This window comes from Monodelphis domestica, chromosome 6 (genome assembly GCF_027887165.1).
Source record: "Monodelphis domestica isolate mMonDom1 chromosome 6, mMonDom1.pri, whole genome shotgun sequence".
Taxonomy (NCBI): Eukaryota; Metazoa; Chordata; class Mammalia; order Didelphimorphia; family Didelphidae; genus Monodelphis; species Monodelphis domestica.
In genome coordinates this window covers 6,683,301-6,696,945 of record NC_077232.1, presented here as the reverse complement: position 1 = coordinate 6,696,945, position 13,645 = coordinate 6,683,301, and the positions used below count along the sequence as shown (strand labels likewise).

The window sequence follows — 13,645 nt, the reverse complement described above, 5'->3', positions numbered from 1 at the left end:
GGCATGTTCCTTACCAGATGTATTCAGCTTATTTCAGTTCCTCATTTACAAAATATTACATCTGCATTACTTTTAGTGTGGTGGTTATAAGAATCCAGTGAGATGATGTATGTAAACCTAGAGTGCTATGTAGATCAGCTATTAATGTTAATTTTAGGGCCTAGAAACTAACCTATTTTTCCACCCCTCTTAAATGTCTAGGCCTTAACCTAAGTTTGAATATATATATATATCATAGACTTCTTCTCCAAATAATTTCATAGAATAGTTTGCCTTTCAGTTCTGAAAAAGTATAGCCAGTAGAAAGATGTTTGTTATGTATTTGTTGCATAGCCAATAACTTCCTTTCCACTTAAATACCTTGAAAATAAGGGCTAGACCCAGTATGGGGAGTAAAATGCTCTGGCTGTATTCACCTTCCTATAATCCTTCTGTATTAGGTTCAGTGTCTGAAGGAAGCAATTGATGCTCTGAACTCGAGACTGGTGGCCAGCTGTCAGGGACCTATCCAAAATGGCGTTAAATGGTACAAAGCAGAGTTTGTGGTTGGTAGATGGGAGAGAGAAGAGCTGATCCAGTGCTACCACAGAGGAGCCCCATCAGTATTTGGATTTTTACTTGCTAGTTCCCCTAGTTATGGGAACCATTTAAAGTGTTCTTTAAATGCTAGCTATTATGTGTCCCTTGTATATGTACTTAATCTGTGTGGATTCAATTGGATGTTTTAAAGAGAACCAGTTTCAAAGTTCCACTTTGGATGACGCTTTGTGTATTTCTTACAGTTGCCTTTGCAGAAAGCACGTGTGGTGACTTGGTGCCCAAGCAGTTCCTAAAAGGTAAATAAATAACTGACTGAGTGAACCTCTCCCTAACAGTGTGCTCTGGTTCTGGTCTCTCCAATTTTGTCTGGATTTTTCCTAAGGTCAGAGTGGTTAGAAGTGTCAACTTGACAATAAACTGTGGTCTTTCAGTGAGTCAGTCTTGGCTTCCTAATTAGAAGAGTGAGATTCAAGTTTGAGCTCCATGGAGGAAGGACTGCTTCTTGTGACTTAAGTTTGTCAGATATGAAACAGAACTAATAGGAGTTAATTAACTTCTTCCTATCTGCTTCACAGAATGGTTGAGGATGAGATCATATCTGTTAGGTGATGTTAGCTAAAATAAAAGCAGTAGCCTTTTGCTTACTACATTCCAGAGGATGATGACCCGTGGCCTGAGAGCAGTCTCAACTTTAAGAATGTCACACAGCTAAGAAGTGTCTGAGGTCTGATTTGAATCCAAGACCTTTCATCTCTAGGTCTGTCTCTCCACTGAGCCACCTAGTGACCTCCTATTAATATATTTTTTTATGGACTCATTTCCCTTTTCCAGAACCCTTTTTTCTTCTTTTCTTTAGCTATCCTTTAGAAGTAAGAAAAAAAAAAGAATTACTGACTTGTGGGATCATTGATTTGAAGATGAATGCAACCTCAGAGATTATCATGACTATCCCCGGATTTTACAAATGAAGAATCTGAGGCCCAGAGAATTGGAGTGAGAGTCTTGTCTCAAACCACACAATGTATGAAGTGAGATTTGAATCCAAATTTTCCTAACTCCTAATATAAATTCCTCTATTATGAGCTGCCTCTCAAGAGACAAAAAAGAAATGATTCAGCAAAACTAACAATTAGCCAAATCTAAAAGTGCATATGATGTTCTATAACTTTGGCCTCTGGCTCTGTAGATTCAGAAGGCAGGACTAAATAAATATATTGCCTGAAAGTTATCTGAGATTTCATTTGATCCGAGTTCTTGAGTGTTGGTTTATGAAGGGAATTAGTTTACCAAAATCATCTTTTTCACTAAATAGGGTTGCTTTACTAATTTTAGGATATAAAACTTTAAACTTAAGTTTATATTGAACTCCCACTGAATCTAATCTAGGCCTGTTTGGGCCTTTCATTGTTCATCACAAATGTAGCTTGCTTTTTTTAAAAGCCTGATGTGTAAAACACGAACTGCTCCCAAACAAGACTTGTTATGGTGATATTTGAAAGTTACTTTCAGCTCAAATAAAAGAATATGGAAGGAAGGTGCCAGAACAGAAACAGATTAAGTGACATTGTATGGTGGAAGGAGTGCCGACAAGTCAGGTGACCAGATAACACTCAGATCCTGCTTCTCTTCCTTACTAGTTAGTGAAGATGGGCTCTGGCTGAGTTTACATTTCCTCACTTGTAAAATGAGGGATGACCTCTGGGGTCCTTGCCAGCCCTAAATCTGTGATCATATCCAGTATTGTTCAAGTGCGTGCCTATTTGTGGAAGGACTTGGAGGACTGTGAAGCTGTGGGATTCTGAGAGGGAGGCATCATTGTCATGGTCATCGTCATTGTCTTTAAGCTATTAGAACAGGAGGCAACAAATTGCCCCAGAGTAAGCTAGCATTTATTACACCAGCCCAAGTTTATGAGATCTCATTCTGTTTTTTGCCATATTTAAGCTATACCTAAATATCTGGAATTTCACATGACTAGTATCTGAAGGAAGAGCTTTTAAAAGCTCAGAGCAATTTCATGCCTATTTTCTATTTTTCTGCTGCCACAATATGGATGGGAATAGGTGGTACAATAGCTGGTATGCAGAGGGGCCATTGCATACTGGGGCTTTAGCCAGCATCAGCTGATAGATTGAGGATTACACTGGGAGCACCTTGCTTGAGCCCAGATTTCCTCACTCCTCACTCCCTCTCTGTGCCTGCTTTCTGCTCCCATTCATTTGGACCCATGCCTTGCTCCTTGGGAATGATGTTTATAATGCTTCAAAGACAGACTGCCACACACTGACCCCCAGGTTCGCAACTCCCACCTCTGTGAGCCTGGCCATTGCTCCTGTTTGCATCATCATACTTATTACTTAGTATTCCTGTGACATTTAATGTTAAAGTACTTTAAAATAGCTTGTTCATGAATCCTTTCCAGTTTAATGAGCTTCATTAGGAAACTTTATTATCTCCATAGCTGAAATAAAAAAGCTAGGCTTGCTTGGCTGTAAGGGAGCTGCCATCCATCTTGTAGTTCTCATCTTTGTCCAGCTATATTTTGTTTTGGTCCTAGAAACCTCAGATCAATTCCTTTATAGAATACAAACAGGGTCAATGTCCTAGGTATCCGTTCTTTTTAAGGTTGAATTTCAGTGAAATAGTCCTTCCCTTGTTTTCCTGGTCCTCTCCTTATCTTCCATGATTTTTATCTAACCTCAGACTTCTCAAGTGTAGCTCTTCCTCATGGCCCAGTCCTAAGTGTTGTCATTTTTCTTCTCCATAGTCACTTAGAGAGTTTGACCATTCTCTTGACTTTTTGTCATGACTCACAAATCTGGCTTTTCTCCAGAGTCCCAGCCATATGTCCCTATCTACTGGAATAGTTTACTTTGATGTTCCTTTCACACATCTAAATCTTGCTTTTCTTTCTAGTTTGGCTTTTTCTCTGTACAGAGCTGATAATTGAACCACAATGGACATGTCTGTGAAAATCTGGTTTTCTCTAGTGTCTCAAACTGATTGGAAGACAATTCCACCCCCCCACCCCCCATTACATGTAAAAACAAATTTTAATATTTGATTTTTAAATTGTTGAGTTCCACATTCTTTCCCTTCCTCCATCTTATCCCTCCCTCCCTCATTGAGAAGCCAAGTAATTTGATATAGGTTGTACCTATGCAGTCATGCAGAATATATTTGCATATTAGTCAAGTTGTGAAAGAAAATACAAACAAAAATAATACCTCCAAAATAATAAAGTAAAAAATAGTATGCTTCAGTCTGCATTTAGACTTTATTAGTTCTTTCTCTGGAGAAGAATAGCATTTTTTATAAGTCTTTCAAATTGTCTTGGATCTTTGTATTGCTGAGAATAGCTAAGTTGTTCATAATTGATTATTCTACATTCTTAGTGTTAGTGTAGACAGTGTTCTGATTCTGCTCACTTCGCTTCACATTAGTTCATGTAAGTTTTTCCAGGTTTTTCAGAAAGCATTTTGCTTATTATTTCTTATAGCACCATAGTATGTATTACAACCATATACTACAACTTGTTCAGCCCTTCCCCAATTGATGGGTACCCCTTCAATTTCCAATTCTTTGCCATTGCTGGGTGAAAGGCTGAATTACTCTTTAGAATGGTCAGATGAGTTCACAACTTCACCAATCGTGTGCTAGTGTCTTCATTTTTCCATGTCTCCTCCAATAGTTGTCATTTTCCTTTTCTGTCATATTAGCCAATCTGATAGGTATGAGGTGGTACCTCAGAGTTGTTTTAATTTGCCTTTCTCTAATCAGTAGTAACCTAGATTATTTTTTCATATGACTATAGATATTTTTGATTTTTATTCTGAAAACTGCCTGTTCATATTCTTTGATTATTTATCAATTGGGGAATGACTCATATTCTTATAAATTTGGCTTACTTCTCTACATATTTGTGAAATGAGGCCTTCAACAAAGAAACTTGCAGAAAAATTTTTCCTGCCAGTTTTCTGCTTCCTTCTAATCTTGGCTACATTGGTTTTGTTTGATCAAAAATCTTTTCATTTGATATAATCAAAATTATCCATTTTGTATCTGTAATGTTCTCTCTCTCATTTGGTCATAAATTCTTCCATTATCTATATCTGATAGGTAAACTATTCCATGCTCCCCTTATTTGCCATAGAATCACCTTTTGTATCTAAATCATGTGTTCATTTTGTCCTTGTTTTGGTATATGGTGTGAGATGTTGGTTTATACCTAATTTCAGCCAAACTGCTCCTCAGTTTTTTCACTAGTTTTTGCCAAATAGTGAGTTCTTGTACCAAAAGCTTGGACCTTGCATTATCAAATACTAGGTTATTTAGGTCCAGAAGGCAATTTCAAGAATTCCCAAAGTGTTTGGTAATGAATAAATCACTTAAATAAGTACTTAGGTTCCCAAGATTGCTATTTTGAAGAATTAGGTATATTTTTCATATTTACAAAAATGTAGCTTAATTTTATAGTCTTGCCTTGTATATATATTATCCACCATGCTATGTCATCTATAGTAATGAATCCTTCATAGCAGATGTCTACTTGGTAAGACTAGATTTTTAAATTTTTTTGGCTTATTGTTTATTATCCATTTTCTCTATCTCTACCTTTGTATCTTATTCCATTTGACTATTATTATTGATGTGATCTAGTTATTTGAGGGGTTTTTTTGTCTCCATCACTGTGAAGCTACTTTTAAGAGTGTTTTTCCAAGATTAGAGAAGAGTATGTCTCCCTTTTTTGTGTATAAGTCCAGATTAGCATATTAGCCCTTGAGGTCGTAGTGGTTACTGATTTGTTGAAAGTGTCTGGTTAGAATAATTAATTGCTTGCCTTCTTTTCTCTGTACCCTTCCCTTTAGCATTGGGGGGAAGAGTGCTTTTTGTTATTTTTCACTTCATTAATTTGTGGTTGGGAAAGGAAACTAGGAGTGGTACATTTGTATGACTCGAAGGATAGACAAGCTCAGGCCTGTTCATAAGTGAGTAGGCCACTCACAGTGGTGAACTCTGAAATCTGACTAAGTAAAACTTGTTCTTTGCTTGGGAGACTGTAGCTCTTACAAAGGGAGAATCTAGGACCTTGTCGAGTACATACTTTTCCTCCAGGAGCTTGTTTTATACACATTATCCTGTTTTTATGACGTAGATCAGAAGCAAATATCATCAGTATTTCTGTAATTTGATTTTATAATCAAGTCATTGACAGAATTAGGAATTGAATCTTGGCCTTTGGATTCCTAGAATTGTGTTATCCATTAAATCCTGTATTATCACTTTTGACTCTTGAGCTTCTGAGGCTTTAAAAAGAGTTCTCTTGCTGTACTATTTGCCAGAACATTAGGAATTTCAAAACAATATCCTGTAAGAGAAGATGAAACAGAAAACAAAGACTTTTTTGCATCTTCCCCCCCTTAATGCTCCTTATATTCCCCCCAGTCAAGTTCACTTAATTAACTCTTTGCAATTGTAGGTATGTAGGATTTAAGGTAAGGAGGAAAAATGACCAGGAGTGGTTTTTGCTAACTTTAGCCATATCCTCATCCTCCTCTCTGAATTTTGTTGGACAACAGAAGAAAAAGGAATAGTCTGGGACAGTGGCCCCCTAGAGGCCTTGGGAATTGGCTGCTAAGGAGTCAGGCAATGGCCACCTGTCTACCTTTAACCTGGTCTCCAAGTTTTGGCACTCTAGCCATTGCCCCCTTGGCAGGAAGCCAAGCTGCCAAGCTACCTGTGGCCACCTGATATAAATTGGCTCTTCACTCAGCCTACCTTCTGGATTTACTACTTCCCAGTTTCATTTCCCTTATGATGAAGTCATCTTTACTGAGAGACTTGATGGTACTGAAGAGGAGGTGACATTGGGGACAGGATCGTTTACAGCTCTTGAGTTATCTACACATTTCTAAGTGGCAGGATGGAATTCACACACAGCCAGGCAACACTTGATGGTTTAGAAAGCATTTTCCAGCCATTGTTTCACTGGAACCTCATAACAACTCTGTGAATTTAATTTTTTGGAGGAGCCTGGGGCACAAATTGCTTATTACCTGGAAATAACACAGCTAGCATTGAAGCCTGGGTATTTTGATTGTGTCCAGTGTTTTCTTGGCCTCATCCAGGTGTTGTGGAGGCATCAGAGACTAATGATCTTTGGACTTCTAAAATGCTTGCATTCCCCTCATTGATTTTATTTAACACCTAATTCGCCATAGTTCTTGTTGTCTTCTGACTTTTCTCTTTAGACATGTTGTTCTGGTTGCATCTCTGTATCTGGCACCAGCTGCAACCACACACTGTGTATGAACTTAATCAGGGTTAATTGAATTGAAGTAGATGTTTATGACCCTCTCACATCCCGTTTTGACAGTTTTTAACTGTGAAACTTTTTCATTTGTTTAATGTTTTAAAATTTCATTTAACTTTTTCATTTGGAGTGACCTCTTGAATCTGGATTGTAAGCTCCATAAAAGTGAGAGCTGTATTTAACTTTTATTATCTTATCACTGTACAAGGGAGTATGGTCTAGTGGAGAAAGAGCTGACCAGAGAGCCTCTAAGATATCTTCTAGCTCTAGATCTCTTAGACTTTGCAAAATTTCCCTTTATTTATAATCTGATTAGCTCCACGTGCCCCCTCATTTCACACTATACCTTCCCCAATTTAAGCCCTTGCTACCATAGTCTTCTCTGCCTCGATTTTGACTTTAATACAAGAGTAGGTACTGACAATCAGACATAGCAGGGAATTGCCTTCGAAGAAGACAAAAAGAGTATTAAGGTTAGCTTCCACACTGATAATATATTACTTAACTTGAAAAGGCTGCAAACCAAGACTAAAGTGGAGGGAGAGTTGATGCATGATTTTCAATATGATTATGTACTCAGTGCAGCCGCTGAGAGTGAGATGCAACAGAGCATAAATTGATTCTCTGCCACTTGTGGTAATTTTGACCTAACAACACCAAGAAAACAGAGGTTCTCCATCAGCCACCACCATACCATTGTTAAAATTTTTGTGGTTGAGACTGAAATATATTTAAATTGGTCGCCAGGGATTTAACTTCTAAATCCCAAAATGAATTACTAAAGTAAGTGGAATTTATGTAGTTTATTTACAATAGAGGGAAGATATTAAGGAAGAGAGAGAGAGAGAGAGGGAGGGGGAGAGGGAGAGCGGGAGAGTGCGCACTCTCTGGCTTCTGCTGATACCAGTTAGAATTTCTAAGCCCTGATACCAGTTAGAATTTCTAAGCCCCAGCCAGGGGAAGAGAGTCTCAAGATGATGGGCCTTTTCCTGGAGGCCTTACACCTCCAGAAAGGCAGAGTCACTAAGTCAGCCCCAATGGTGACCATCTAAAAGGAAAAGCAGTCTGAGATCTCCTGCATGAGTTCCTCCAGGGATCTAGTTCCTCCAGTCCAACTCCAAGTCTGCGAACTCTTCAATCTCCTTGAATTGAAAATGTCTTCTTCTGGCCTCTGGTCCTCTTTTTAAAGATCTTTTTCTCTTGCGTCCCCTCCCCTAAATTTCATGTCTACCAATCATAGCAGATGCTTTTCTCCAGGACTGCCCACTCTTTAGTTCACACCTTCTTTGGTTAGATCAGCGGTTCTTAACCTCTCAATTTGTAGCAATGAGAATACATAATGCATATCAGGTATTTACCTTCCGAATCATAACTGTAGCAAAATTACAGTTTTGAAGTAGCCACCAAAATAAATTTTTGGTTTGGGGTCACTGCAACATGAGGAACTGTATTGTGGGGTCACAGCATTAGAAAGGTTGAGAACCACTGGGTTAGATTATACCTTTTTGGGTTACTTAACACCTTTTTGTAGTTAAAATGGGTAGATCTACTGAGTTACCACCTTTTGTAGATTAAAATCTAAAAATAGATTGTGGATTACAATTCAATCTTCTCAATAAAGGAAAAGCTAAGTATCTTCATTGTTACAATCAGGAGATAGCTAAATCCAATCTTCACACCATCCATATGTGGAATCATCAATTAGAGCAAATGAAGGAATTTTGAATGCCCTGAATAAGTTCACTTAACCAAGGCAGACTACTTTCCAGGGATGTCCCCAAAAGTAGATGCATACATTGCCAGAGCATTGGGAGACTGAAAGAAAATGTGGGAAAGAAGTATTAGGCTGCCTACCAAACTGAAGGTCTGTCGACCCATTGTGCTGACTTCATTACAATATGCCTATGCAACCTAGACAGTCTACCTACCAATGCCATGCCAGGGAATGGAATCACTTCCATTTGAATTGTCTTAGGAAGATACTGAAGATCACCTGGTAAGATAAGGTTCTGGACCCTGAGGTCTTTTCTCAAGCTGAACTGCCAAGCATTCAGATTCCGTTGCAGAGACTGCTGCTGTGATGGTTTAGTCACATCACTTGAATTCCACTTTGCCTAAAAGACTATTTTTCCAGAGAACTCAAATAAGGCATGTGCTAACATGAAGGTCAGAAGAAGTGATACAAGAACTCTCTCCAGGTCTCTCTGAAGAACTTTTTAAGATACAGGAGACACTGGCACAGGACCATCCAGTATGGTATCCCTGCATCAAAGGAAACTGGAAATGTAAAAATTTAATAGATATGTCCATCTCAAATGTTCATACAGGCCATTTGTGCCTGACCTGTACTAGAGCCTTTTGAACTTATATTGGCCCAATAAGCCATAGTATGACACACTGTACAGTGACCCCAATATTGTGATGTCATTTTGGTCCTCTTCTAGAACAAAGGACAACCACCACCACCCAACTTGAATGTCTCCTCTCTCCCCATTTTCCCCCTATCAAAAGTCTACGTATCCTTTGAAGCTCAGCTCAAAATGTTACTCATTTCATAATCCTTTCAATCTATTTTAAAACTAGTTTGAACCTCTGTAGGGTTTTTTTTTATCTCTCTAGTTCCCAACCAGGGATCGCTTTTCTTGTTTGTTTTAGTTATTCATGCCACTTATGGCCCATGAGCACATCTACTCTAGCTTTATTTTTAGACCATATAAGAGACCCATAAATACAACAGTAAAAACATTTAATTAAAGCAAGTCTATATAAATAACATTAGGCAACACTTCTATAGTACTTTAAGGTTTGCAGGGTGCTTTCTAAGTGTTATCTCATTTGATTCTCACAACAGTCCTATGAAGTAGGTATTAATTAGCCCCATTTTATAGATCAGGAGACCTGAGGCTGAGAGGTTAAGGTAGTTGCCCATGATGGCATGTTAAGTGTTTGAGGCAGGATCCGCACACACGTCTCCCTGAGTCTAATTCTGATGTGCTGTCTATTGTGCTGCTTAGCTGCCCCAGTAAGGAAGGGTGAACCAAGTAGTAAAAACATTCTCTTTGCCTATATATATATAAATAGATTTAATCTCTTGCACACCCTAAGGAATTATAATCTAATCCACTTTAGTCGCCTTGATTCCCCAGCATAATAGGACCATTTCTGGGAGATTAGACTTATTCCACTTGACCTAAGAGGGCAGAACTAGGAGCAAGGAGGCTGATTTAGGCTTGATGTAGGGGAAAATTTCATAACAGAGCTATTCAAAAATAGAATAGCTTTTTATACTTTTCCTTCTCTTTTCCCCATTCCCTCTTTTAAAGTTTCTTTTGTTTCTGTTTAATCTCTCCTTAATCTACTCTTCTTTTTATTTCCTCCTTTCCCTTAACCTTTTTCCATCTTATTGCCCTGGTGTCAAAATATATTTCTATACCCAGCTTTGTGTGGATATATTTTTCCTTTTTTTGACCATTCAGAGAAGAATGAGGTTCAGATGTCACCCTCCCTCCCACTCTTTTCTCATTGAATATCCTACTTGTGTGTCCTATTTGAAATGCCTTTCCCTTTTATTCCTCTCTTTTCCCCACACTTCCAATGTATTTTTCTTCTCCACCTTTTCCATTCTTCTTTTGAGGTTATCAAAATATGACAGAATCTGATCATTGGGAGACTAGTCTATCCCCATTGATCATTTAACAATAGCCAAATCCAATCTTCACAACTCCCAGGTCCTTTTTCTAAATTGACTCCCTCAGTGATCCTTGGTGATGATAGAGTTCTTAGAGGCTCCATGTATCATCTCCCCAAATGAAAATGTAAACAGTTTAACCTAATTCAATCCCTTATGATTGCTCACTTGCTTATCTTTTTATTTTTCTTTTGACTCCTTTGTTTCTATGACAAATTTCTAGCCAGCTCTGATATTTTCATCAGTGTAAACCTCAAAATTTCTCAGACTTATGAATGTTAGGGGTTTCCCCCATTGGGGAATCTTCTACTTAAAAAATTCCCTAGCAGATGGTGAGAACTCTACTTGAGTGTGGGGGCTCCTAGCTATGGGAGTGTCCCTGCTCCACCCTAATTTAGACTGCTTTAGGACAGAAAACTGTTTGCTAAACAATGAAAGTACTTTGATCTATGCTTATGGAAGGGACAGGAAGTTCTTTGAGTCATGACTGTTTTAGAATTGATACAATGGGATACTAAGTACCTATAAAGGTGGGGCAACTTGTAAACTACTTAAACCTAAAAGGGTGATAACTTATTCAGAGGTTTTTTCTTAATGAAATTTGTCGACACAGCAGCATTTTTTCCTTACTTGCTAAAGAGATTAAAACTACTCAGCTGTGAATTCAAAATGGGAGGTCCTTTAGAAACATCTACAGTGATTGGTAGATGTAAGGACTTAGGGGAGGTGACAGAGGAGATTTTGCCCATAAAAATAAGAGCTCAGAGAAGAGCAAGGGATCTCGATTTCTGATTCTCATTCTGGAGGATCTCATTCTGAGAGACTCATTTCCTTGAGGACTGATGCTTGAGGGCTCTTTCCTTGGAGGTAGATCTCTTTGAGGAGAAGTGCTCTTGGAGGAAATCTCATTCTGAAGGAGAGCTCCTTGAGGAGCTCCTCTGAGGGGCTCTGTCCCTCTGCGGTAGGAGCTCTGGAGGCTCTTGAGAGAGAGGCCCTTTGAAACAATCTCTGGCTGGAAGACTCTTTGAGGAAGGACTCTGGCATGGTGTCACTAGTATCCTTGTTTAGTCAGACCTTGTGGTGAGTGTTAAAAAACTGACTGATTTCTCTTTTAAGACTCAGGTCTAGGCCATATTGGCTTGAGGCCCTTCATACTTATTCCTTTCTTACTCTCTCTCTCTTTCTTTGATTACTCATTGTGTTGTTAATTAAAATCTCTATAAAACCCAATTGACTTGGGTATTTGAATAATTGGGAATATTTCCCTGGTGACCACCTTATATTTGATTTTAAAACCCAAGACACTGTAGTGAAACATATTTCTGCAGTCAAATTTACTCACCCTCTCTTATATCTATCACAATTTATATCTTCCACTATTTTAATCACTACAGTTTAAGGGCTTAACCATTTTAAATCTCACATCAGGAAGGTTTGGAAGTCTTCTTTTTCATTGAAGAGGTATGGTTATAGTTTTGCTAGATAAAGTATTCTTGGTTTTAAGATTAGCTCTTTGCATTCTATAATATCCTATTCCAAACTCTCCACTCTAAGTGTGGTGACCATTAAATTTTATGTGATTCTGACTATGGGTCCTCGCTACTTAAATTCTTTGTTTCTGGCTGCTTAGAGTACTTCTTCCTTGACCTAGAATTATGAATTTTTACTTTAATGTTCTTGGAAGTTTTCATTTTATTTTTATTTTTTTTCAGTAAGGGACTAGTTAATTCTTTCAATTTCTTCTTTACCTTATGGTTCTAAGATATATGTGATTTTTCTTTTATTATGTCTTGAAATATCATGTATAGCTTCACATGTATAATCAATATCATATTGCTTACTTTCTGAAAGGGCAGAGGAAGAATTAAAGGGAGCAAGAGAATTTGGAACTCCACTTTTAAAAAATTAATATTAATTTTTTATATCTAATTGAGAAATATTTAATGAAATAAAAATATTAAAAAAATATTATGTGTAGGCTCCTTTTTTTCCTCTGGCTTTTAGGCAATTCAGTAATTTTTAAGTTACCTTTCCTCAATGTTTTCTAGGTCAGTTGTTTCTACTGAGATATTTTACATTTTATTTTATTATTTCTTGGTTCTTCATAGAGACATTGGCTTCCACTTACCAATTCTAATTTTTAAATGGTTATTTTCTTCAGTAAGATTTTTTCCAAACTGTTAATTCTTTTGTCATATCTTTCTTCCCTAGCATCTTCTTTTCCCATTTCTCCTCTGCTGCTCAGATTTGGTTTTCTTTTTTTTTTAATTTTTGAATTAATTTAGTCAATTTAGAACATTATTCCTTGGTTACAATAATCACATTATTTCCCTACCTCCCTCCACCCACCTTTCCCATAGCCAATGAGCAATTTCATTGGGTATTACATGTGCCCTTGATCAAAACCTATTTCCATGTTGTTGGTGTTTGCATTAGGATGTTCATTTAGAGTCTACCTCCCCAGCCATATCCCCTCAACCCATGTATTCAGACAGTTGTTTTTCTTCTGTGTTTCTACTCCCACAGTTTTTCCTCTGAATGTGGATAGTGGTTTTTCTCTTAGATTCCTCCAAGTTGTTCAGGATCACTGCATTGACACTAATGGAGAAGTCCATTACGTTCGATTGTACCACAGTGTGTCAGTCTCTGTGTACAATGTTCTCCTGGATCTGTTCCTTTCACTCTGCATCAATTCCTGGAGGTTGTTCCAGTTCCCATGGAATTCCTCCACTTTATTATTCCTTTGAGCACAATAGTATTCCATCACCAACAGATACCATAATTTGTTCAGCCATTCCCCAATTGAAGGGCATCCCCTCATTTTCCAATTTTTGGCCGCCACAAAGAGCACAGCTAGGAATATTTTTGTACATGCCTTTTTTCCTTATTATCTCTTTGGGGTATAAACCCAGCAATGCTATGGCTGGGTCAAAGGGCAGACAGTCTTTTATCGCCCTTTGGGCATAGTTTCAAATTGCCCTCCAGAATGGTTGGATCAATTCACAACTCCACCAGCAATGCATTCATGTCCCAACTTTGCCACATCCCCTCCAACATTCATTACTTTCCTTCACTGTCATGTTAGCCAATCTGCTAGGTGTGAG

The 13,645-nt window shown here is 38.0% G+C and overlaps 1 protein-coding gene across 1 annotated transcript in view; it reads left to right on the top strand.

The window, feature by feature from the left end:
* TOP6BL (TOP6B like initiator of meiotic double strand breaks) overlaps positions 1–13,645 on the top strand; it is an 88,087-nt gene that overhangs the window by 3,658 nt on the left and 70,784 nt on the right. The window contains exon 3 of the mRNA XM_056803726.1: positions 783–836. Coding sequence (XP_056659704.1) covers positions 783–836 — 54 coding nt within the window. The remainder of the gene's footprint in view (positions 1–782; positions 837–13,645) is intronic.